This window comes from Capra hircus, chromosome 7 (assembly GCF_001704415.2).
Source record: "Capra hircus breed San Clemente chromosome 7, ASM170441v1, whole genome shotgun sequence".
Lineage (NCBI taxonomy): Eukaryota > Metazoa > Chordata > Mammalia > Artiodactyla > Bovidae > Capra > Capra hircus.
In genome coordinates, this window is record NC_030814.1 from 48,256,140 (window position 1) to 48,282,740 (window position 26,601).

General features: G+C 43.7%; 1 protein-coding gene across 1 annotated transcript; it reads right to left on the reverse strand.

Annotated features, from left to right (window-relative positions):
• Positions 6,492 to 26,192, reverse strand: SMIM3 (small integral membrane protein 3). Its single transcript, XM_005683180.3, has 2 exons — positions 25,951 to 26,192; positions 6,492 to 7,804 (listed from the first exon to the last, which is right to left on the reverse strand). Exon 2 carries the CDS (start codon positions 7,791 to 7,793, stop codon positions 7,611 to 7,613), a length of 183 nt encoding a protein of 60 aa, XP_005683237.1. The 5' UTR covers positions 7,794 to 7,804; positions 25,951 to 26,192; the 3' UTR covers positions 6,492 to 7,610.

The following is a 26,601-nucleotide window of genomic DNA, read 5'->3' on the forward strand; positions in this document are numbered from 1 at the left end:
GACAGAGAGGAGGGTCAAAGTGTCCCTTTTGTGTCAGCTGCTTCTTAAATAACTGTAATTCAAAGTAGTATGCCATTGTGGCATATCTGGGGGCAGCCTGCCCTGGGCCCCAGCAGTTTGTACTATCCCTGGAAAGCTGGCAAAGCTTCATTCACATAGATTACCACCCTTCTTTCTATTTCTCCCCTTTCTTCCTCCTTTCCCTTTTTTGTGTGTACCATGTTATACCTCCTTATCCAATAATGTTTACCCTTTAGCATTTTTAGTCCATTCATGGAATTGAAAAACTTTGTCATCCCACATCAGTTTACCAAGTGTGTTAGTTTTATAGGGCTGCCTTAACGAATTTCCACAAATTTAGCGGCTTAAAACAAGGGAAGATTATTCTCTTACAGTGTAGGGCGCCAGAGGTCTGAAGTTGAGGTGTCAGCAGAGACACACTCCCTCCACAGGCTCTGGGGGACAATGCATTGCCTGGCTCTTCTATCCTTTGGTGGCTCCGAGCATCCCTTGTCTCGTGGCCACATCTTCCCAATCTCTGCCTCCGTGGTCACATTGCTTCTCAAAATCCTTAATGACATCATCAAAGAACTTTTCACCATATAAGTTCACATTCATGGGTTCAGAGTATTAGGCAGTGGACATCCTATCCGGGGAGAGGGGGAGTGGACACCATTTAATCCATTACACTAAGAAAGAGTATTAGTCCCTTCTGAAAGCATCAGGCTTCTTGCAACAAAATGGAAAGCTGTACTTTATTTAGCTTAACTTCCCAAAATTCCAAAATAATTCAGTACTAAGTATGGACATAGAAAAAATAATTAAGAGCAATCTACTGCCCTGATGTTCAGAGATTCCATAAATTATTCTTTGGCCATTTGCTGTTCAACTTCTAGATCACAAAATATCTTCATTTTTAGAGTAGATATCTACTCTTTGTTATACATGACCCAAGTAATCGTTGTGTTCAACAACACAACAACATTCATACTGGATTTTTTTCTAACACAATTCTGAGTGTGTTTTCTGAGGTATAAATCTTAATTAAAAGTATAAGTATAAAAAACTCCAGTAGTGGAAATTCTAAAGCCACTAATAACAATTTAAAATTCCTTAAAATGTATTCCTTATATTGTTGTGACATGACTGAGCACATATGCACATTTGGTGTGATAAGGTTAATTCATAAATTGGGACCCAGAAAATGGCCAGTGACCCCATGGTCCAGCCTACATCACCTATCGAAACCTCAGTCACTTACTGGAAATACCCACAAGGAATCCCGACATTCACCAACCACAACCCTCCAACTCAGCTTTAGCTAGCTTACCTTACCCTAATTTTTCAGACTGTTTAGTTGCTGTGATATTATAATTTATAAGAAATATATATATTTGGTCTTCATCCACAGTTCTGAGTCTCAACTCCCCAAGCCCTTGGAATTTCCTGAGCAGTAAGAGTAATACTCATTTGTTATCATATTTGATGTCTTGTTCTCAGTTCCCGAAAACCCTTCAGGGCTATAAAGGTGAAATAGGTGTCTTGTTATTCATAATGAGCCCCTTTTCACCACATCTGGGTTATGTTCATGAGGTGATTTTTGGAAAGCAGCTAATGGTGGGGGCTGGATGCCAGGGGAACCAAACCCAGGAATAGAAGGTTGGAGCTTGCAGTCCCACCTCCGTTTCTGGGTATAGGAGAGAGGCTAGAGGCTGAATCACTCACCAATGGTCAATGAGTTCATTGATCACACCTAATAATGAAGCCTCCATAAAAACCCAAATGGAGGGGATTTGGAGAGCTTCCTGGTTAGGAAAGCCAGAATTTTTTTATGTTCCCGTATACCTATCCCCAGACTCCATGAGAACAGAAACCCTTTTGTTTGGAAACTTGCCCTATACATCTCCTCATCTGGTTGTTGATTCAAGTCCTTTAATATCCTTCTTAATAAGTGAGTAATGTAGGGAGTAAATTTCCTGACGTCTGTGAGCTGTTCTAGAAAATTAATCAAACACAAGGAGGTCAGGGAAACCTCTGATTTATAGCCAGTCAGAAGGACAGGTAACAACCTGGGCTTGCAGTTGGCATCTGAAGTAGAGGGTGGTCTTATGGGACTGATTTCTTTACCTGTAGAATCTAAGGCTATTCCCAGGTAGATAGTGCCAGAATTGAGTTGAATTGTTGGACACCTAGGTGTCTGACAATTGCTTATTGGTGCAAGGAAACCCCTCTCTCCCCTGACCCCCGCCTCCCGCATGTGCACACACATGCACACACACACACACACACACACTTTGGGATTGGTTTTGGTGCAGAAGCTTAGTTGATCCATGGCATATGGGATCTTAGTTCCATAACCAGGGATTGAACCCATGTCCCCTGCATTGCAAGGCGGACTCTTAACCACTGGACCACCAAGGAAATCCCCCTTTGTTTTTAAATAACGTAAGCATTGAGTATTTACACAGGCCAGGCTCTCTATAAATATTTTAAGTCCAGAGCGTGACATGATCCTTCCAGGGGCCCTGTAGAGATAAACATGATCTCCCCTTTTACTTATAAGGGCAGCGAAGTTCCAAGACAGCTACTTTCAAGAAACATACTGGTGGAGCCAGAGAGGAATTCAGTCTGCTTGACTTGGAAGATTTTGCATGTAAACAATTCACTCTATAATGGTATCTGTCCAAATTTAAACACGTATAATAATTTCTATGATTTTGATAAATAATGTTAGAGACCTGGTAACACAGAAACTTTTTTCTAGCTGTAAATCTTTATGGAAATTGAAGAGTCTTTCATATCCCTGAATTAAATTATTTGTGTGATTTATACAGTGTAAAAGTTGCTTCTTCAACTTTTGGGATTAAGGGTTTCAAAGGAAAATTTATTATTACCATCATCATCTCACAATCCGTTTTCCATTCTCTCTCTTTAGCAAGAGTTACGTAAAGACCTAATTAAAGTTTAATCTTTCTTAAAGATTTTGAAGATTGTGCTCTTAAAAGTTTAGAAGGCCATTTCTGTGGAGAATTAAAACTTAGAAATTAAAAACTTGGTATTTTATTAATTGTGAATTAGTTATGAAATAATTTCTGAAAGGAGGAGAGGTATAATTTTTATACTAGTTCTAAGGCCATTGGTGTATTTAGTGCCAATCCTCAGGGGGTCGGTAGGGAAATTTTCTGCTAATCTCATGGTTTTAACTAGTGATTTTTAAAATCCCACCCATTAGGATCACAGGCCTTTGGTGTTTTTACATTATTGGCTACCTGACAGTTACCATTATTGAAAGACTCCTATGAGTCAGACACTGGCCAAATCCTTTACTTACATTATCTCGTTTGATCCTTCCCACACTCAGAAGGAGCTGTTGTGACCATCAGACAGGTGGAGAAACTGAGATTCATCATACAGATCACATTTATTGAGTACTTGCTGTGTTTTACCTGTCTACCTTGTATCTGTGACCTCAGTTAATACTCATAACAATTCTGTGATGTAAATGTAATTTTACATCTATCTTACAGATGAGGAAATTGAGGCTCAAAGAGTTTACGTTACTCGCCCACAACAACAAAACTAGTGAATCACGAAGGCTGTATTCTTCAGGCCCTTGCTCATCTCCTGCTATACTGACTCCCAGAAAGGGAGGGAAAGAGGAAGACAGCCAACGCCTAATGCAAAATGTGAATTTTCCACTCAGAGATGATGGGATGAGATAAGTCATGGGAGCTATCTTCAAAATGTTTAGGCACTGTCGCAAGGAAAATAAATTTATCTCTTCAGGGTGGCCCCAAGAGGGTCAAGCCAGTGCCCCTGGGTCCCCTCCTCTCTCACTGAAAGGAAGAATTCTAACAGGAGTAGTTTCAGCAAGAAAATGATTCCTTTTCCCTGGCACAGGTTCTCCAATTTTAACCTGCTCTCTGATCACCCAGGGAGGTTGTTTTTACAAAGCAGACACTCAAGACCCTCTCCCAGGGACTCTCAGTGAGTGTGAAGCAGGGTCCTGGGGGCTGCGTGTGTAAGCAAATGCTCCTGGGTGACCCTGACGCAGGTGGCCTAGGGCCGCACGTGTGTGTGTGTGGTCAGTCGCTCAGTCATGTCCGATTTTTACGACCCCGGGGACTGTAGCCTGCCAGGCTCCTCTGTCCATGGGGATTCTCCAGGCAACAGTTCTGAAGAGGGTCACCATGCCCTCTTCCCAGGGATCTTCCCAACCTGGGGTTTGAACCCAGGTCTCCTACAATGCAGGTGGATTATTTACCGTCTTGAGTCACCAGGGAAGCCCAGGGCCATACAGAGAAACACCAAATAGGCAGCAGCTGGCAACTGTATTGTTAATAAGGTAATTCCTTCATTTCAGGGGAGGCTGGATTGGATGCTCCGTATGTTATTTACATCCAGAGTCTCTGAAAGCAGAAATGTAAAATAAACTCTTGAGCTGCTAGAAACATGATAGGATTGACTGGAAACTTCTGTGAGCCGACTGCTCCACATGGAAGAAAGAGCTGTATTGCCATCTGGTGGACTGCCTAAAAGTCTTCACGTTCAGACAACCTAAAACTGTTGGAGGGTTTTCTCATTTAACTCTGATACCATCCACTTTTTTTTTGTTTGTTTCGATTAAATTTTATTGGAGTATAGTTGCTTTACAATGTTGTGTTAGTTTCTACTGAACAGCAAAATGAATCAAATATACGTATATATATGCCCCTGCTTTTTCAGATGTCCTTTCCATTTAGGTCACCACCGAGCATTGAGTAGAACTCCCAGTGCGACGCAGTAGGTTCTCATTAGTTACCTATTTTGTATGTGGTATCGGTAGTGTATATATGTCAATCCAATCTCCCAATTCATCCTGCCCCTCTTTCCCCTTGGTGTCCATATATTTGATCTCTACATCTGTGTCCATTTCTCCTTTGCAAATAAGATCATCTATAACATTTTTCTAGATTCCACATATATGGATATATATGATATTTATTTTTCTCTTTCTGAATTATTTCGCTCAGATACCCTCCAGTATACAGACCAGGAATATGACTCAGGAAGGCTGGGCAGCACACACAGCTTCGGGCCCATACCCAGAAGTTTCCCAGTCCACTGCTTCTTATTGGATTCATATCAGCACCACGAATGCCTCCAGCGGTTAAGACTCTGCACCGTTTCCATCCCTGGTTGGGGAACTAAGAACCTCATGCTGCATGGTCAAAAAAATTTAAAAAACCCATTAAAAAAAAAAAAGAGCACTTGTGGGCATGTGGAAATGGCAACCCACTCCAGTATCCTTGCCTGGGAAATCCCATGGACAGAGCAGCCTGGTGGGCTACGGTCCCTGGCGTCACAAAGAGTTGGACACGACTGAGTGAACACACCACATGGCATGGGGTACACACACCCATTGGCCGCCTCTGTAGCTGAAGCTACAAAGTGCCAGCCTCAGATGGGTGAACACAGCCTGATAGCCAACCTCCCTCCCTCATTTAGCTCCCCAATGGCTCAGCAGGTAAAGACTGCTTGCAATGCAGGAGACACAGGTTCAATCCTGGGTCAGGAAGACTCCCTGGAGAAGGAAATGGCAACCCACTCCAGTATTCTTGCCTAGAAAATCTCATGGACAGAGAAGCCTGGTGGGCTACAGTCCACGGGACCACAAAAAGTCGGACGCAACTTAGCAACTAAACCACCATCACCAACTCACGTATGAATCTCTGGCTAAAGTTTAGTTAGGAAAATGGGAGTTTTCCACATTCAGTATAGTTTTTCACTTTGCAGCCTCTGCCACCCAGGAAGGCACGTTGGAATATAGGTACTGAGCAAACCAATCAGAATCTTATATGTCTATCCCTCCTTGACCATTTTCTCCTAAACCTTCCTTTGTTACTTCTACACTACATTCTATTCCTGGAAAGAATTGTCTGTTCCCACCGTCTCCACTTCCTAACCTCCCATCCTTCCTTCACTTACAAAGTACGGTGCATCCTTCTCATAGTCAGTTCATATCACATGACCTTTCAGTCTCCTTGCTTTGCCTCCCCCCTTCCCCTCCTCTCTTAACCATCCTCCCAGTACTGCATTAGCGCCTCGCTCCTCCCAGTCTGCACTCTGCCTGGGTGTTCCTGTCCCCCTGTGTAGCATACCTACCATACACAGATACTCCCCTCCAAACATAATCCCAGCCATAGAAGTTTTCCCAGGTTTCCAGTAGCATCCTGAAAGGGTCCACCTGCACATCACAAGCACCTGAAACTCAACATACTCAACCCAGTACTAAACTCATCATCTGACTTCCAAAATCTGTTCCTCTCCCTGCATTTCTTTGTGTAAACCGCACAACTACTCACCCATGAGCTAGACTCCTGGAAGTCGATTTGATTGTCCTCTTTCCCTTTCTGTTCCAACATTCAACCTGTCTCTAAGGCCATAAATTCTGTGGAATCCTCTTCCTGAGTTTAACAGGTGCTGTTTAAAAAGAAAGACTTCAGACATGCTCATTCTACATTCTAGCACTTTATTGGAAATCGTGTACATCAATGAAGTCAGATCAAAGTAAAAGCATCATTTTCACAAAATAATATCCTGATAACCTGTGCTATCTTCTTACATAATTCAACCAATCTCCAGATGCTCCTGGTTTTGGCCAAAAAGCTTGAGTAGTACAGAAATCTCTCTATACCTATAAATATAAGTCATAGCATTAAAAATAAACAGTGTTGTTTGAGTTAGTTTCAAATTCCTGGGAACATCTCTTGAAATATAAGTCTATACCTTGAATGGTTGTAGTGTTGGTGGGAGGGAATGAAGGGAGTATGTGTTATGCAGGAGCTGGGGCAGAGGGCCTCACAGGGGATGGGGGCTGAGATCCTGAAAGCTGGCCAGGGAACTCAGCCATTCTGCATGTGCCAACACTGCTTGAGTGTCAAAGCTTTGCAAATCTAATGCAAAATGAAGTTCATCACCCCAGATCCCTCGTCATTGCCAAAAAATGGTGGAGCCCCCTCCAGATTGCACGGGGGCAGAGCTTCTGGTGTCCTGGGAAGATCCACCCATCTCCCTCCCTCTGCCACACTTAATTCCCTCCCAAATTAGAAGACTCGAGGGAGTGGCACCTCAAAGAAAACATTGAGCCACATGCTGTTGGTCTCTTGGAACGAGGACAGGGTGCTTTTGCTTCATTTCACCTGAGGGTCACTGGCAAGGCTGCTCTGCCCCAGGGTCTCCCTCACCACCTTGAAGGCTCCCATCAGTAATAAGGATCCATGGTTTCTCAAAAGCTGATCAACATCCAACAGTTAACACCTGTGAATCTGCTCACTAACAAGCTTTAACCTCCACCAGGTCATGGGTTCTCCCAACCCCATGAGGTAGGACGGCAGGGAGCATGATCCCTGTTTGGAAGATAAGGAACCTGGAACTCATGGAATTAGGTCCCTGGACCGAACTCACACCGCTGGCCAGTGGCAGAATCAAAGCCAGAACTCAGGTCTCCTCACATGTTGAGCTCCAAAGTCCATGCTGCAAAGTTCCCTCTGCTGCTTTTCTGGGAAAGGGGAAGATGCTGGGGGACAGGACGCTGTCCTCATCCCTCACCCACCCCTCCTGGGAGGTTCTCAGACAGGCCCATTCAGGATGGGATGGGATCGCATGCGATAGATGATGACTGCGGTGGCCGGACACAGCAACAAGGAGGTCATGATGACAATGGTAGCCAGGATGATGAGGACAATGACCCAGATGTCCAGGATGTGCTTGGGGAGCACAACTTCCATGGGGACCTGGCTGGTGGCTTCCATGCTGCTTCACTCTGCAACAAACAGGAAAGAGCAAATCACTGTTCTGTACCTTCTCCCTGCCTCCCTAGTTGGATAGAAACCTGCCCTAGGAGTCAGAAGGTAGGTCACCTACCAGCTGCTGTGTACTTATTGATGTTGCCTGATTAATAATAATAACAGCCTCATTTACTGTGGGCTTCCTATATGCCAGGCCCTAGGCTAAGCACTTTATGTGTATTAACTCACTCAGTTCTTACTTCAACCACCAACCCTCAGAGGTAGGGACTATTATCATTGTGCTTTTTTTATTTCTTGGCCTTTATCTTCAGTTATTTCCACTTTAGAGATGAAGACACTAAAGCCTTAAAAGGTGTAGATGTAGTTAATTTGCCCAAGGAAACAAAGCCAGATGGGTAGGACTCCAGAGCCTCCATGTTGAACTATTAAACTATCATACCACCAGACTGCTCCCTCATCTGTAAGGTGGAAAATTCGTTGTTTTTGGTCCTGCACCCCTTCTCCTCTTCTGGTAACAGAACCTCCTCTTTTCTGGAGAACCTACCTTTTCTGTGTGGTTTAGTTAAGGCATGCACCTGAGCACAGGGAAAGACTGTGACCTAAGCTTGGCCATTACAAATCGCCAAAGCCTCTATTCAGGGATAGGCAAATAACTCAGGCTAGGTCAACCAAAGTCCTCCTGGGACTTTTATGCACAAAATATTGAGAAAGATGATTCTTTCTAGTGGGACTGCTAAATTGAAAGGATGTGAGTCTGGAAAAGATGGGCATGGGGCTATCTCACCCACATGTGAGAGCATGTCCTAGACATGGAAAGAGAATTGGAGTCTTGACAGCCTCAGGTGAGCGCCCCAGCCCAGCCAATCCGACAGCATCTGCAAAGGACATCCCAGGTATATACGCGAAGAATGCTCTGGTTTTGCTGAAGCCAGTGTCAGTTTCGTTTCCCTCACTTGCAGCTAAACAACGTAAATCAGTTGTCCCCAAACTTTTTGATTCACAGGCTGGAGCAATCTATGGCTCCTTCTTGATCTAAAAGGTCTATAATTCTGTGATTCAAGGTCCTGGGCAAAACTCCCAATTTCAGTCCTATTTCCTGCTTCTACTTGCATCAGTTACCTTTCCTTTTTAATGCTTTTTGGCTCCATGCCTACTGTGGTTGCGTTAAGTAAGTTTACTGATTACCATACCCAAGGTACAGCCTCCAAGACATGCATACCAGGAAGTTTGTTTCTGCACCATTTGCTATAGAAACCAACACAACAGAAGTAGCCATATATAGTAGAGTATATCCATATAATGGACTACCGTGCAACAATTTTCATTCATTTATTTAACAAATATATAGTGCTTGCTACACACCATGCATTGTTCCAAGTCACTAAATGCCATAAACCATGCTAAGTGAAAACCACCTTAGGACAGTTTAAAAAAATGTTGATTCAAGGTCCCATTACAGATGAATTAGACTCCAGAGGGGCCTTGTTCCCCATGTTTCCCAGGTGATTGGAATGTGCAGCTGGGTTTGGGAACCCCTGGATGAGATGATCTCTATGGCTTCTACAGCTCTTCCTAGCTCCATGTTGTGGGAACTGATTCCTCTGTACTCTGTAGTCAGTCTGGACAGATGTGGGCAAGTTCTAGGATGGAGGAGAAGCCTCTGGCAAGGCTCTCCAGGCCACTGGATTATTAGGCAGGGGGATTATCAGGCCTTGGAGGAAGAGGCACAGGCTGGCCCTGCCTCAGCCTCAGAAACAAGGTCTAAGGTACTGAAGCGTGAGTCACAAGAGAAGCACACTGTTGAAGAGAGACCGGGTGGGGGAAATCATCCATTGTGGTCTCCTGATTACATCAATAGCTAGCTTGCCTTGGGCCAAAAGAACCCCACAAAAGCCCTTTCCAGTAAACCCATTAACATCAAACAGTCTCTGGAACTCCAGATGCCAGGAACACATAATCTCCCTGGCTGATTTTCATAAGGAAAACCTGTCATTTACAGGAACTTGAGCTCCAAGGCTGATCCACAACCAAAACCCACTGAAGCTAGCATCAGCCTTGTTTCCTAGGTGGCAAAACGGAGGTCCTGAGGTTTTCCCTCAACTTCAAGCCCACCCCCTTCCAGAATAATCACTCAAAGACCTAAATCTGATCAGATCACTGATCCTAACTGAAACAAATCAGAACAAATAGATGAATAAAAGAAACTCTGTCTGTAATCTGTATTCTAGACTATACCACTATTATTTTCTCACACATGAAATTGTCAACACAAAAACAGATAAAATTGGAACTGCTCTAGATTGCTGGGGCGGGCCCAGAGAGTGGGTTGGGGGTCCTATCCCATCAGCAGAGCTGAATAAATATCCTTAGAGCAGACATTAAACCCTAGACATTAGGGTGCCCACCCACCCCCTTCATATATACAATTCAAACTAAAAGCAATACTAAACCGTAACACCAAAATGTACATTTTATGATGAAATTGAAGTCATTTTTTTTTTCTTGTAACTGAAAAAATCTGTGAACATAATTTTTCCCAGCTAGCCTGCTCACTTGGTACAGCAGAACTGTTTAGCTGCTCCTTGACCCCTTGGGCTTCTCAAAACACAGACTGAAAGCCACAGGCTGTAATGTTCTCTGAGGACCCTTCTGGAGCCACTATTCCAGGGCTCTAAGGCTGGACGTACACGTGGCCAAGGGTCAGAGGGCACCGGGAGCTCCATCTCCCTGTTTCAATCCTCTTAGTCCTCCCACGTGTTCTCTGATGACCTGTTCCCTCCCACGTAAAAGAGATTCCGGTCACTTCCACCTCTCCCCACTGTGAAAGAAAAAAATTTTTCCCCAAAATAGGAACTACACAAACCATATGTTCAGCACTATTAATGGCATGCTAGAAAACTTTACTTGAGAAAAAGCAGAACTCAGCTAAGCTGCTGCTAGCTGACTTCTGTTTGACCTCTGGCATCTGGGTGATTGGCACCTTGTGAGGATGTAAAACTGTTTCTTGATACATCTAACGAGTAACTATAGATCAACAAGCTCATTGTTTGCTATGCAGATATATTACTTGTGATTTCCGATTAATAGGTCATGTCAGAGGAAATGGCACAAACCATGTCATAAATTTAACCTTATCATTGATTAATGATACAATGTTTTTATGACCATGGGAGGCAGAACAGCAGGCAGGCCTAAATTCTTGTTAACTCAAACTGGCATACTTTATCTGCTATTTACCTCATTAATGAAAGATGAACTTTAACATATATTCAATGTTTGTCTAAAAGACTATGTTAAAGTCACCCTGAACAGACAAAGAAGCTACTGTATTGTCAATCATGGGTGTCTTCCAGGCCCTACACCACCTGCCCTGTGACCTGGAGACACCCTGGCTCCACTTTAGACCACAAACTTAAGCGGTCTAGACAATTCAGTGGAAAAGTTAAGAAACCGAAAAGGACTGTTTTGTATCTACTAACAAGACTAAGTGAAAGAGTAAAAAAGTGTAGTTCCTTCAAAGGAGGAAAGCATTGTACTTTCTCCAAAGGTAGAATATTCATCCCGTCTATCAAGTAGTAGTCTATTTGGTCCAAACTAGGAAGGAAAGTGCAGGTTCCCTGCTGCCTGATTCTGAAACATCAAGTTTTACTTCTGGGACTGTTTTTCTTAAGCAACTGAAAGTTTGTTTATAAGATAATAATAATCCTTCCAGTCAATTCTATCATCTGGCAAATCTTCTAGTGCCAACTATATATATATACTTATACATATATATATAAATTTCATAAATTAAAATTTTCTACAAGTCAGAAGTATTAGAATAACTGAATTCAAAGTGTCTCATCTGTGCTGTCTACCTTTCAACTGTGAGACTCCCTTCCCCCGCAAGTAACTTTCACCTCTCTGATAGAGCAATGTGGTTTTTGGTTGAGCACTATCAGGACTAGTAACTCTGTCTAGGGCCCCTGGGGCCCACCAGGCTCCTCTGTCCATGCGATTCTCCAGGCAAGAATACTGGAGAGGGGTGCCATTTCCTTCTCTAGGGGATCTTCCCAGGGATCAAACACGGGTCTCCTGCATTGCAGGCAGATTCTTTACTGTCTGAGCCACCAGGGAAGCCCCCAAAATCACAGTAATCACACACACAAAAATAGCAGTGGCATAAGAATGAACACACAGATCACTGGAACAGAATAGAGAGCCCAGAAATAATCCCACACATATATAGTCAATTAATTTACTACAAAGGGGGCAAGAATATACAATAAGGAAAGGATAATCTCTTTTACAAATGGCATTGGGAAAATTAGACAGCCACATGCAAAATAATCAAGACTAGTATCTTACACCATATATAAAAATTAGTTCAAAGTAGATTAAAGAACCGAAACCATAAAACTAGAAGAGAGCATAGACAGTAAACTCCTTGACACTGGTCTTGGCAAGGATTCTTTGGATCTGACTTCAAAGGCAAGAACAACAAAAGTAAAGATAAATTAGTGGGACTACATTAAACTAAAAAGCTTCTGCACAGAAAAGGACACTATCAGCAAAATAAAAAGGCAACCTATTAAATGGGAGAAGATATTTGCAAAGCATATATCTGACAAGGGGTCAATAATCAAAAAATATAAAGAACTCATACAACTCAACAAAAAAAACTGATTAAAAAATAGGCAGCATGGTAACCATAGTCAAGAATATTATATTGCATATTTGAAAAGTGATGAGAATAAATCTTAAAAGTTCTCATCACAAAAAATATTTTGTAACTTTGTATGGTTACAGATGGTAACGAGTTATTGTGGTGATTATTTTATGGCATATACATATTGTGAATCATTTATGTTATACACCTGAAATTGATATATCATTATGTGCCAATTATACCTCAATTAAAAAAAAAGAAAAAGAGACAGAATCTGTAAAGATCAGGATTTTCACTTCTGGTAATGTCAAGGTAGATAATTTTGACCTGTTTTCTTCCTGAGGACAACTAGAAAAATTAGACCAAAAAAAATCTGCTCAAAGGCACTAAGAAATAGCAAACTAATGAAGAATTACCAGGCTAAGATCTGGGAGAAGACAAATCCAGGGAGGTAAGCCTAGTATTTGCAGCAGCATCTCCTTTAGTGAAGGACGGAGACCAACAGTGTTTCTGACAGACTCAGGAGTATAAGACTGCCAAGACAGAGAGAGTAAAACCCTTGTGTTCTGGGTTTGGACTTCAAAGAGCACTCTTAGTACTAAGAGTGAACAAATATACTAAACCCCAAGACTGCAACCCAGCTTTGAATCATCACAGTCCTTGAAATTGAATTAAGCTTGTTCTAGATTGCTAGTACCTCCAGGTGTCTGGCAGAAGCAAACTCATATCCACTGTAGAGGAGATAACAGCACAATTCAAACTTTTATTCAAATATAATGTCCAATCATAACTAAAAATAAGTAGCAGTGAAAAAAGACAATAACGACTAGAATGGAAACATCAGAAACAACAGACAATAGAAAAAGACTTACAGGGGCTCCAGATATTGGAGTTGTGAGACACACACATTTTAAGTAACTTTGATTAATATGTTTGAGGAGAAAATAAAACAAGATTGAGAATTTTGACAGAGAACTGAAAACTATAAGAAAAGAACACAACAGATTTTTTAAAAGAGCCAAATAGAAATTCTAGAACTGAAGAACACAATAATTGAATATAAAAATTCAGTGAATGGGCTTAACAGCAGATGAAGCATAGCTGAAAAAAGAAGTGGTGAACTGGAGGATCAGAGGGAAAAAAATATAATGATGCAGGGAAATAACAGGATGAAAAGTAAACTGGGTGAGGGGTATAGAGGAAACAGTGACACAATACAACATCCACGTAATTGGAGTCCTAGAAAGAGAGAAGACAGAATGGGGGAGAAAATACATTACAGTAAGAAATGGCAGAATTTTCCAAAGCTGATGAAAGATATGAATTCACAAACTCAAAAAGCACTATAAAGTTCTAGTTAGATCAAGTGAAATCCATAGTTAGGTGCATCATAGTAAATCTGCTGAAAATCAAAGACAAAGAGAAAAAAAGATTATATTCAAGTGAGAACCAATTAGACTGATAGCTAACATCTCATCAGAAACAATGAAATCTAGAAAACAATGATTTCTTTAAAGTGAACAAAAATAACAGAATTAAGATGAAATAAAATTTCACATAAAATAGAAAATTTAAATATTCAATAATAATAAATAAGGAGAAGAAACAGAATCAAAGTGTTCTTATTTTCTGGGAAAGGGCAAAATAACCAATAACACTGAACTTTGTGAAATTAAGGATGTTTATTGTAATCTCTGTTGCTGCTGCTGCTGCTAAGTCGCTTCAATCGTGTCCAACTCTGTGCAGCCCCATAGACGGCAGCCCACCAGGCTCCCCCGTCCCTGGGATTCTCCAGGCAAGAACACTGGAGTGGGTTGCCATTTCCTTCTCCAATGCATGAAAGTGAAAAGTGAAAGTGAAGTTGCTCAGTCGTGTTCGACTCTTCGTGACCCCGACACTTCGTGACCCCGACACTTCGTGACCCCAGGGACTGCAGCCTACCAGGCTCCTCCGTCTATAGGATTTCCAAGCAAGAGTACTGGAGTGGGGTGCCATTGCCTTCTCCATGTAATCTCTAGGGTAGCCATTTAAAAGTAGTAAATGGATACATAATTTCCAGAGAAAATAAGGGAAAGGGGGTGGGGTGGGCATAGAACATGTGAGACAAATAGAAAGCACATAATAGAGGATTTAAACCAAAACTAACAAAAACTATCAGAGTATATAAAAATATAAATAGCTTTTACAAGAGACACATAGGGGTTCAGAAATATTGAAAGTAATTGGAAACAAAAGAAATACCATCTATCATGAATAAGCTAGTAGAGCTGTTTACCATTGAACAAAGTAAACATTTAAGTAAAAAGTATAACTAGAGATACCAAAAGATTCAATGATTTTTAATTTTTATATATATACCTAATCTCAGAATTATAAGAAATAGACAAATTTACAATTATGGTGGGGGAGTTCAATACATCTCTCTCACATATTGATGGAACAAAATAATTTTAAGAATCACCTAAGGACAAAGATGACTCCTTAACATTAATATTTTTTTACAATATATGGTTTCAAATAGAAAAACTAACAAGTTAAATTTAAATTATCTCAATAGCTCAGATGATAAAGAATCTGTCTACAATGCAGGAGACCTGGGTTTGAATCCTGGGTCAGGAAGACCCCCCTGGAGAAAGGAATGGCAACCAACTCCAATATTCTTGCCTGGAGAATCCCATACACAGAGGAGCCTGGCAGGCTACAGCCCACGGGGTTGCAAAGAGTTGGACATGACTGAGCGACTAACACAACAACAATGCATAGCTATATATTCATGAACAGTATTGGAAGAAAATAACTTGGAGGATAATTATATAAGAATAAAGGGAAGCATAATATATTGTGTTCCAAAAGCAAGTTCAAAGCACGGTAGTTTTAGTGTAGGAACAAGTAAGTTTTAGAACTGATTTCATATGCTAAGTCATTTGACCTGACTCAGGAAAGAATATGCTCCAGTTACAACTCCAAACAGGCTATTTCTGTAAAACAATGACAGGAAGCAGAATCCTAAGATGGCTCCCACAATCTGTTCCCTGGAATTACACTGTGATTAGGTTAGGCCACATAACAAGGGTAAGGGATTTTGCAGATGTAGTTAAGGCTCCAGAACTGCTGGCTTTAAAGTAATCAGAAAGATTACCTTGGGTGGGTCTGACTTAATAAGGTGGAAGTCTAAAAGAAGGCTGAAAGCTTCCCTAGGTCAATGATAGTTTTCTGCTGGCCTTGAGGTGCAAGAAACAAATCTACCAATAACCTGAAAGAGCTGGTGGGCAGATTCTTCCCTATTGGGTCCCCCAGATGACAGGGCAGCCTGGCTGACATCTTGACTGCATCTCTGTAAGGACCCAGCTAAACTGTATTTGGACTCCTGACTCAAGGAAACTAAGATTGTGTATGTATGTTTTAAGCCACTAAAGTGTGGCAATTTGTGATGGCAGCAATAGAACACGAATACAGCAATATTACATCCTACTGGATTTGTTCTCTGGAGATGAAACTTCTACAAACCAATGATATTCTAGAAATCTACTCAGGATTTAGACACTATCTACTTTAGTCTACCTTCCGTTTTACAGATGAAGGACGTGACTTATCCAAGGTCATCAAAGCAATTTAATGGCAGGACTCAGGGGACAACTCAGGCCTCCAGATTTGCAGTGCTCTTTTTCATCTCCATCACTATCCTATTTCAGATGGGAGTCAGGAGAAGGCAGTGGGGCATCAGGTTGGAGTAAGCAGTGATAGAGAATAAACTAATATAAAGAATGAGAGCCAGCCAGCCTTCCTTGTTTTTTACTGAAGTATCGTTGATTCACAATGTTGTGTTAATTCCTGCTGTATAGCAAAGTGATTCAAGTTATACCTATATATTCTTTCTCATATTCTTTTCTATTATGTTTTATCATAGGATAGTGAATATAGTTCTCTGTGCTACACAGTAGGACCTTGGTGTTTATCCATTCTATACACAATAGCTTACATCTGCTAACCCCAACCTCCCACTCCATCCCTCCTCCAACTTCCTCCCCATTGGCAACCACAAGTCTGATCTCTGTGTTTGTGGTCTGTTTGTATTTCACAGGTAGGTTCATTTGCGTCATATTTTAGATTCCACATATAAGTGATATGATATGGTATTTGTCTTTCTCTTTCTGAATTACTTCACTTTGTATGATAATCTCTAGTTGCATCTATGTTGCTGCAAATGGCATTATTTCATTCTTTTTTATGGCTGAGTAGTATTCCATTGTATATATGTACTATGTCTTGGGGCTTCTCTTGTGGCTCAGCTGGTAAAGAATCTGCTTGCAGTGAGGGAGACCTGGATTCCATCCCTGGGTTGGGAAGATCCCCTGGAGAAGGGAAAGGCTATCCACTCCAGTACTCTGGCCTGGAGAATTCCATAGTCCATGGGGTCACAAAGAGTCAGCCATGACTGAGCAACTTTCACACTTCACTCACCACATCTTTACCCACTCATCTGTCAATGGACACTGAGGTTGTTTCCATGTCTTAGCTATTGTGAATAGTGCTGCTATGAACACAGGGGTGCATGTATCATTTTGGATTAAAGTTTTGTCCAGATATATGCCCAGGAGTGGGACTGCTAAACATATAGTAATTCTATTTTTAGTTTTCTGAGAAACCTCCATACTGTTTTCCGTGGGCTTCTTGACTATACCATTTTACTGTGTAAACACCTAGGGGAAACTTTGGGCTCAGAGTCCTAAGCAACTTCCTCAAAGGTGAGGCAGTGAGGTGGTTTTTCCAGGAACACACAGACACACCCCTAAAAAGCAAAGCAGGGTCCTGTCAGAATCACTCACGGATATAATTCCACCCTTTGTGTTTCATCTCTTTGACTTAAGGTCCAAATGCAAATCAACCCAGTGAAGAAGGTAACGCTAAACCTTGTAACTTATTTACTCCTCACCATGGGTAAGAACATCAGAGAAGACAGGGAGACACCAGAATCCTACTTGTAATAAGAGATTTCACCAAACTGGAGGGGAAAGCCAACATGCATAGAAGTTGAAAACTGGGAGAGGAGTGGGCTTTGCCTGGATTCCAGTTCTTCCCCAGCATTGATTTTACCCAGCACAGTTCTCCTCACAGAATGCCTTTCCTCTCTACTTAGTGGTATAGGTACTGAATAAACATTTCTTAAATCAACAAATTCTCAAACTACTGTAATCTGGTAAGGTGACGGAAGTTCTTAGAAGTATAAAGAACACTTGGAAACAGCAGGGAAATATTTCTGAAACACTCAGACTACAGAGTAGTGTTAAAAGGCCAGACTAGGAGGCTAGTTGGCTTGGATTTAAATGTGGCTGTTTTAAATCCAAGAGATTTACCACTTTCTAGCTGATCTGCCTTGAATAAGTTACTTAAACTTCCTAATGATTCCATTTACTCAGCTGAAAACAAAAATGGGAAAATAGTCTGCCTTATAGGGTTAAGGAGAATTCCATGAGATAATTGCATATAGTACTTAGTAGTATTCTGACAAACAGTAAGCACTCTACAAATGTTCATCCTTTGATTAATAATCCCTGACCATAGGGACTCTCTGGCCTAAGCAAATATTCACCCGCTTTGGCTAGAGTGGTAATATCCCTAACTTGGACTGTACTTCATTTTATCAACAAAGATGATAGATGCTTAAAAGTAAAAGTGTTAGTTGCTCAGTCATGTCTGACTCTTTGCAGTCCCATGGACTGTAGCCTGCCAAGTTCCTCTGTCCATGGAATTTTCCAGGCAAGGATACTGGAGTGGGTTGCCATTCCCTTCTCCAGGGGATTTTCCCGACTGAGTAATCAAACCCGAATCTCCTGCCTTGCAGGCAGATTATTTACCATCTGAGATGCTACAGAAGCTGATAGATGCTTAATCCATATTAAGATGTTTTTTTAATCAACCAGCAGCAGCACTGGTTAATCTGACCTATTTTTCCAGTCCAAGTATGAAACTAGTAGAGTAGCAATTCAGTCTAATTCAATAAACATTCATGGCACTGTGATTAACACTGGAGAGTGGGTGTGGAGATAAATACAGCGTTTTTCCTTAAGAAGCTCACACTCTTCTGGAGGAAAAGACATTAATTACAATCACAAATTGCAATAAAAGGCAGAGAAGTGGACTGAAGGTAAAAACCATATGCCATCTCCAAACAGGAAAAAAAGCAGAAAGAGTATTTGATTTGAATTCTGTTTTTCACCCATAAAAATGTGACTTTGGGCTAGTTACTTAAAATCTCTAAACCTTGGTCTTCTCATCTTCCAAATAAGGACATTAGAAGCATTGCCCTGCAACATCCTATTGTGAGGATAATAGGAGATAATATATATGGAGTTCTAAAAAATAACAGATGCTCAAAAAAATATTAATTCTCATGCCTTTGTTTTTGTCTATGTAAAATAGAAGACTTCACCCAAAAGGGGGGTTTTTGATACGGACTATTAAGATATGTAGGAGTTCAAAAGAAAGAAACGAGGAGAAAGGCAGGATTAGTAGAAAAGCATCATCAACAAAGCCCAGAGCTGATGAGTTACTTGGTATATTGGGAGCATATGTAGTGCTACTGGCTTTGGCAGGAAACCTAACCTTTAAAAGCTCCAGTCTCACTTGTAAAAATGGGAATAATATTAACTAATAATAGTAACTTCTTCATGGGGATGCCATGGAAGTTGAATGAGCTAATGCGTACAAAGCACTTACTTGGACAGTGCCTGGTGCACAGTAGTGTGTGTGCTTAGTCGCTCAGTCGCGTCTGACTCTTTGCGACCCCGTGTACTGTAGCCCGCCAGGCTCCTCTGTCCATGGGGTTCTCCAGGCAAGAACACTGGAGTGGGTTGCCATGTCCTCCTCCAGGGGATCTTCCCGACCCAGGGATCGAACCCAGGTCTCCCCCATTGTAGGCAGGTTCTTTACTGTCTGAGCCACCAGTAAGGCTTCATAAATGTTAAACTGAGCTAGTGACCACAGCTCATAAAGTCACACAAAGTTCAGTGGCCCCTACCACTTAGTTTAGGCACCATGACTGCTCTGTGTCTGATCAAGAAACTGCAGTGATAGTTTCATAAACAAACAGCCTTTGATGTCTTGCCATCTTTAACTTTCCACCGGAAATGCACACTCTCCACATCTGAACTGCAGCTAACAGTGAACTTTTGAATGACTGCCAATGGCTATCCAACCGGTTTTACCACCAAGGAGTTTTCCAAGGAAGAACACAATAAAAGAAGTGACTTCCTGCTGCTTCAAGCTTAATTATGCCACAGTGGGAGAAAAGGCAGATAGAGGCAGGTGACTTCCTGAAGGTGTGGACTTATTCCACAGCTCTGACTGAGCACCAAGTGCTGGTGTTTCCTTTCCACTAGACACGGAGGCCACAGAGGAGGCCGCTAGAACCAGCTCTGAGTCACTGAAGCTGCAGGAATCTCTTGAAGCATCTTGCAGAATGTGAACAACAAGGTGATGGCTCACAGGCAGTGGACTAGGGGGTTTACCTGCATGGCCTGGTTCACAGCACCTCTTCCTGAGGCTCCACCCTCAGAAAGAGCTGGTGAGATTGTCAGAAAAGAATGAAGCATTTAGGACAGACAGAGAGGGCAACTCAAGTACCAAGAAGGGATCCCACTGGCCACCTAGTAGCTGGGCTACCCAGTGACTTATATCCCAAGGGCTGGTCCCATTTCAAGACCTTTTTGTTTGCTGTTCGCTCTTCCTAGAATGCACTGGATCATCTTAGATCTTCCCTTCAACATGCAGCGTCTCAATGACCATGACCTCAACTTAAACGTTATGTCTTTGAAAAAGCCTTTCCAGACCCTCTCTATTAAATTACCACCTTCATCCACCAGCCATTCTCTGTCTCATACCTTGTTTTATTTTCTGCACACACTTTTCACAGCCTCAGATTAGCCTGTTTGCTTGTTTGTTTTTATTGGCCATCTTTGCTGACTCAAATGCAAACACAAAGAGAGAAGAAGCAAATACAAAGAGAGAAGTCTCTCCTTCACTGCTGTTCCCTCAGCACCCATCACAGGCCCTAGCACACAGTAAGTGTCCGATGAATATAAGACTGACAAAGAAATGAATATGGACAGGCTGGGGAACATTAGATTTGACTTAACTCCTGGAACTTAGTCGGGGAGATCCAGAAAGGATGCTTACCCCTGTTCAACGACCTTAAAGTCAGAACATTATCTTTAAAATAAAATGACACCCTCTGATTTGATCTCTGTACATTCCCAGAGGATTATGGGGCCTCTTTCTTTCCCAGTTCACCCTCTATGTACTAGACGAACTAGCACTGGCCTTTCTGAGTAATATCCTCTAGACTTCCCTCTTCCCGACTTGCTTGGGCTGATGGTTCAAATTCAAGTTTCAGTTCCTTGAGCTCAGGGGCTGGGCATTGCTGTAGGTGTAGGGGTTGGGGGCTTGCTGCCCAGAATATGGAGTTTTCTCTCACTGTTCTTTTAAGACGACAGGGAGGCTGATAAAAGGGGAGGGGATTCCTCATGCCAAGTCCAGTGTGAAATGGCCATCCCAGCCTCATATTTACTCTTGGAAACAGTGTTACAGTTAGCCTCAAGCATTTCCCAACTCAGCAAGGAGTCCGTTTCACCAGGGACCTTTGTTCCAAAGAAAGGGGCCAGAGGAAGGAATGGGCAGGACACACAAGTATCAAAAATGTGAAACAAATCAAACCAGAGGACTTTCTCCAATGACCCCAGGTCTCTGGGGAGAACTCTGTTCTCATTTTACCCCAATTGGCTTCTATCGCCTTCAAAATTCTTAACAGTATAAAGACTTATTCCCTGCCTGAGTTTCTATCTGCTCTTCTGTGGCTGGAAAAATGGAAAAACACCAAGATAGTTCAAAGACTTCAGAAATCAAGCCAGAGCTATTCACGACTGCACATACCATCTGACCCAGCCAATCACAGAGTCTTAGAAATCAGCAGGGAGCCAGCAGAGGAGAAACCCAGGCCCAAATCCACAGTATCCTGTTTAAGCCTCCACCGTCCATCACTGCTATTTGCCACTGATTAAATGCCTGCTGCTGCTGGGCTGACAAAGGAGACTCTCCATGAGGTGGAAAAGCGCCCCCCCCCACTCTCCTGGTGGGGGGCTGGGGGGAAGAGGGGTGTCATTGATAGAGCTGCAAGTGCAGCGCAGTGGTGGAAATCTCCTGCCAAGATGTGTGATCCAGAACAAGCCACTCTCCTAAAGTGGGCCTCGCTGTATATGGTAGACAGAAAGGCGACCCCGCAGAGAGGTGCACGTCCCGGTCCTCAAAACCTTGAATATGAACAAGGAAGCGTGACTCAGAGGGAGGAGCCAAGAGAACAGGCACAGGGACTTGACAGATGTGACTAAAGTTAAGGACTTTGAGATGGGGAGATTAGCCTCATTATCTAGGTGAACCCAATCTACTCACATGCATCCTTACAAGTGAAAAGGAAGGCAGAAGAGTGGGAGAAATATGATAGGAAAAGGATCTGACTCACTCTTGCTTATTTTGAAGATGGAGAAAGGGGGCTATGAGCCAAGGAATCCAGTGGCCTGAGAAGCAGGGAATGCCCCTCAGCTTGCAGCCAGCAAGGAAACAGTGACCTTGGTCTTACAACCACAGAACTGAATTCTACCAACAACTCAGATAAGCAGGGGACCAAGTCCCCTCAAAGCTCCAGAGAGAAACGCAAGCTGATGATGACTTGATTTACTCTAAGAAGACCCATACCAGACCTATGATTGCTAGAACTGTATTACAATATATTTGAAGCCACTAAATTTGTAGTGATTTGTTACAGCTAGAAAATGAATGCAGGGTGCATTCCTGAGTATTTTCCTCTTTCAAACTGAGCTTCAGTTTCCCATAGGTCAATAGGAGAGGATGGACAAGGTGACCTCTAAAGGGCCAGCTCTCAAAGGCAGACTCTGCTGCCCCTAGAGCCCTGCCCCAGTCAGGATGGCGCTGGGTTGAAAACCATTCAAGAAAATCTAGAAAAGAGTGAGGGAAAAGATGAATCTTTAAACAGCCCCAAGATGTACCCTAAGGTGCCACCAGGGCACTCAAAGAGAAAAAAGTCTCCTGTTTTGCCCCCTTGTTACTTCTCTGACCAAGAAGGAAGCGGGAAGTCTGGGAGGGCTAGACAGATGCTTCACAGTCCCTCAGTAGAGGCCAGAGCACCAAGTTAAGAAGGATCTTCCCTCCCTATAGAGGTTTGTTGAAAAGTCCTGAGTGTCATTGTCAGCCTGAGGCAGGGAGTTAGGGGGAGAGATGTGTGTGCCTGACGTGTCATCTTGATTGTAACTGATCTGGGGAGCCCAGCTGTCTTCTCTGTCTTTTTGTCTCCCTCCTCCATGTCTTTTTTCCTATCCTATCCTATGCAGTGGGTCATCAGCAATTCACATGCCCCAATTAGCCTACCAGGATCCAAATCACCAAAATAATGAAGCTGTATGTGCACACAACTGAGCAGTTTGGAGGACACAGTTTAGTCACTGGATCTGTTTTGCTGCTTTCTGATATGCCAAGAAGTCATGATTCTGACCTGTTACCCTTCCTGGTTCCCTAACTCTTAATCTTTACACCAGATGTACATCACTCTCAGTTGAGGTTCACTGTCTATGAGCGAGATGAACTGATACTAGGGGGCCTCGTGATTCACTGGTCAAGAGGCTGCCAAATTCTCAGTTAACTCCCCCAGGTCACCCTGTAAGTAATTGACAGAGGCAAGATCTGAACCTAGATCCCCTCAATTGCAATGAGGTTCAGAGCATAGGCCCCAAAGCCAAACTGCCTGGGTTCAAACTGCAGCTCTGCCACTTACTTCCTGTGTGATATGTGTAAGCTACTCTCTCTGGACCCCAGTTCCCTCATCTATAAAATGGATGCAGTGATGATCCCTATCTCATAGGAAGATTCTTGAGAGTCCCTTGGACTGCAAGGAGATCCAACCAGTCCATTCTAAAGGAGATCAGCCCTGGGATTTCTTGGGGAGGAATGATGCTAAAGCTGAAACTGCAGTACTTTGGCCACCTCGTGCGAAGAGTTGACTCATTGGAAAAGACTCTGATGCTGGGAGGGATTGGGGGCAGGAGGAGAAGGGGATGACAGAGGATGAGATGGCTGGATGGCATTACTGACTCGATGGGTGTGAGTCTGAGTGAACTCTGGGAGTTGGTGATGGACAGGGAGGCCTGGCGTGCTGTGATTCATGGGGTCGCAAAGAGTCGGACACGACTGAGCAACTGAACTGAACTGAACTGAACTGAAAGACTAAATGAGTTAATACATATAAAATGCTTAGAATAATACCTGGCTAATAGCAAGCACTTAGTAAATGTCAGGTGGCTCAGTGGTAAAGAATCCGCTGCCAATGCAGGAGATGCATGTTCGATCCCTGGATCAGGAATATCCTCTGAGAAGGAAATGGTAACCCATTCCAGTGTTCTTGCCTGCGAAATCCCATGGACAGAGGAGCCTGGCGGGCTACACTCCTTGGGGTCACAAAAGAGTCGGACACAACTTAGCAACTAAACAACAGCAAATATTATTATTGTTACATTATTCAGCTTACCTGGCCAACCGGGCAGAGGTCAGCAGGGTGTGGTAATACTAGTGTTTACTCTTACAAACTGTGAGTGGGAGGACATGTGCCTGTCTTTGATACCACTGCCAATAGCGACAGTGTAAGACAGTCAAGATAAAGATCCTCTGTCCTTGGAAATATTTTCTGGGTTTCTATTAAAACATAAAAGAAGAAACAGAAGTGCTTTCATGGAGAAGCAGCAGAAGCACTCTTCTTAAAAAAAAGGGTCAGAATATGGCTGGGAAAGCATCTAAGGTTGTACCTACCTCTTATTGTCCTCTTAGTCTGACACCCCAGAGCCCAATATGTGACCCAGCCATACTCAGCCCCCAGAGCATCTGATCGGTTTTCTGTCTCAAACACCTTACCACAGCCCAGTGATTGTCTGGCTGGGCCAGAAACAGGAAATCCCCAGACCTTTTTTTGCGGCGGAGCCCATCGTGCTGATGCTGAGTGGTCAAGTGTTTGGAAGATTTGATAGAGCATGACTTATAACCCCCATGGCATGATTCATAACCCCTAGACGGCTGGAAACTCAAGGTCTCGGCTAGAGCAGAGAAGCATTTCTCCTTGACTTTTCTTGGGTGTTACTACAGAAGTACGTAATGTCCTGAAACCCAGCTGGGCTGTCTCAGATGTGCTCAGAGGATTGCTGGGTGGCCTGAATATAACCCCAAAGCGCATACCATTTAACCACAGACACCCAAATCTTCCACCTCCACTCCCTTATTTTACGGGGATGGCAAAGGCAAGGTCTAGATATGGAAACGCCTCAAGGTACTCAGAGTGTTTCCTGACTCCCAGGGAAACAGTCCTTCCCACCTCAACCCCTCACCCCCACCCCTAGTCAGGCCTTCACAGTCCTGCAGGATTATGGACTGGACTATTTATCCCCTACAGTGGGATCACAGATCCTAGCAGATGATCAGGGAATCTTCCGTGATCGAATGACTGAGGGGCTCTCACCGCTGCAGCCTAGAGCTTTGAGGGAATCTGTAGATAAATGGGTGACAGGACGAGAACGAGTGAGTCAGGAAGAAACAAGTGGACCTGCATGAGTAAGAGCCCAGCCTGCCCACTCAGTCCAAAAAGCAGCCTTAACAGTTGCATGAGGTTTTTAAGATTTATATCTCTCTTTCACTCAGTAGGCAGTATTGGGCGTCCTGTGCCAGGTGCTGAGGATGAGAGACAGAGCCTACCCTCAAGGAATTTGTGGAAGGGGGGTGAGCGGTGCGGGAGAACTGGCAGTCGAAACAACCCCTAAATAAAGAGGCAGGAGGGAGCTTGGGAGGAAGGCTTCTTTGTCTCCAAGATACTTTGAACTTTCCCTTTCTCATTTGATCGGAATGCAAAGGGTATTTTCTCCATTTCACAGACAGAGAACTGCTAGTAACAAACCACGGCTGGAACCCACCACCCCTGACTCCCAACTCCGGGCGCCTTCCACGCAGGGCTCTGAGAAAAGTAAGACAGAGAGCCTGCTGCTCTGGGGGGTGCAAAGACCCAAACTGCCAGCGCAGCGCCCACAGCGGGTGCGCTAAGGCCGGGAGCCGAGCTCCGCCGCCGCGCCTGGAGAGCAAAGAGAGAGCAGAACCTGCTCAAGGACCGGGCGCGCTTCCCCCTTCCCTCCCGCGACCACAGGCAGGGGCAGGGAAACGCGGAACAGACTTGCCTCCCGGAGGGCTGGAGCCCACCCGTACGAGCTCCGGCCTCCCGGGAGGCCCAAGATCGAGCGCCGATAAAGGTCGCTGGCACTTAAGGGCGGACAAAAGGAGATAAGAAAAAGCAGAAGTGGTGAAGAGGGAGAAATGGGGGAAAAGGAGATAAAAAGAAGGCAGTTGGGAGAGGCACTTGGGTAGAGGCAGCACGAGAGCCGGAGCCGACAAACGGCACCCGATGACCCCACTCACCCGAGATCCGCGCAGCTGCTTTGAAAACCCGCGGCCACCGCCGCTGCTAGATCGTGCCAGGTCTGCGAAAAGTTCCTGGGGCAGAGGCAGCTGGAACGCTTCTCTAGATGTCCTGGGGACGGCGGGCTCCAGCAGCGGGATGCGACCCCCGGCCCTCGGACCTCGGCCGTCAACTTGCCGGGTAGCTCGGAGCCGCGGGCAGGCGGGAGCGCGCAGGAGTGGCCGGCACGCGCAGCTCGGCACCCGGCTCGCCGTGCTCGGGTGGTTGTGGAATGCACGGCCGCCAGGGACCGCCCCGGAACGCCAGGGCCCCGGCAGCGGCAGCCCCTCCCCCACCTCCCCAGGAGGCTGCACAGGAAAGAAGAAACTGAGTCTTGGTTCCCGGGAGTGCAGCTTGTCACGCGCACGCCTTGTGACCTTAGCAATCACTTCTGTTGAGGCTCTCCATTCCCTTGCATTGTAAACCAAGAGGGAGTTGACCTAAAATGTGTCCTCCGTGATCCTTTTCAGCTGTAGTCTTGTACGTGGGAAACGTGGAGTTTGGTTTGGAGGAGGTTTGAATCAAGGAGCAGAACTCAAATCTCTTCCTTTGCAATGTATTGATGCTTTTGGACTGCAAGGAGATCCAACCAGTCCATTCTGAAGGATTTC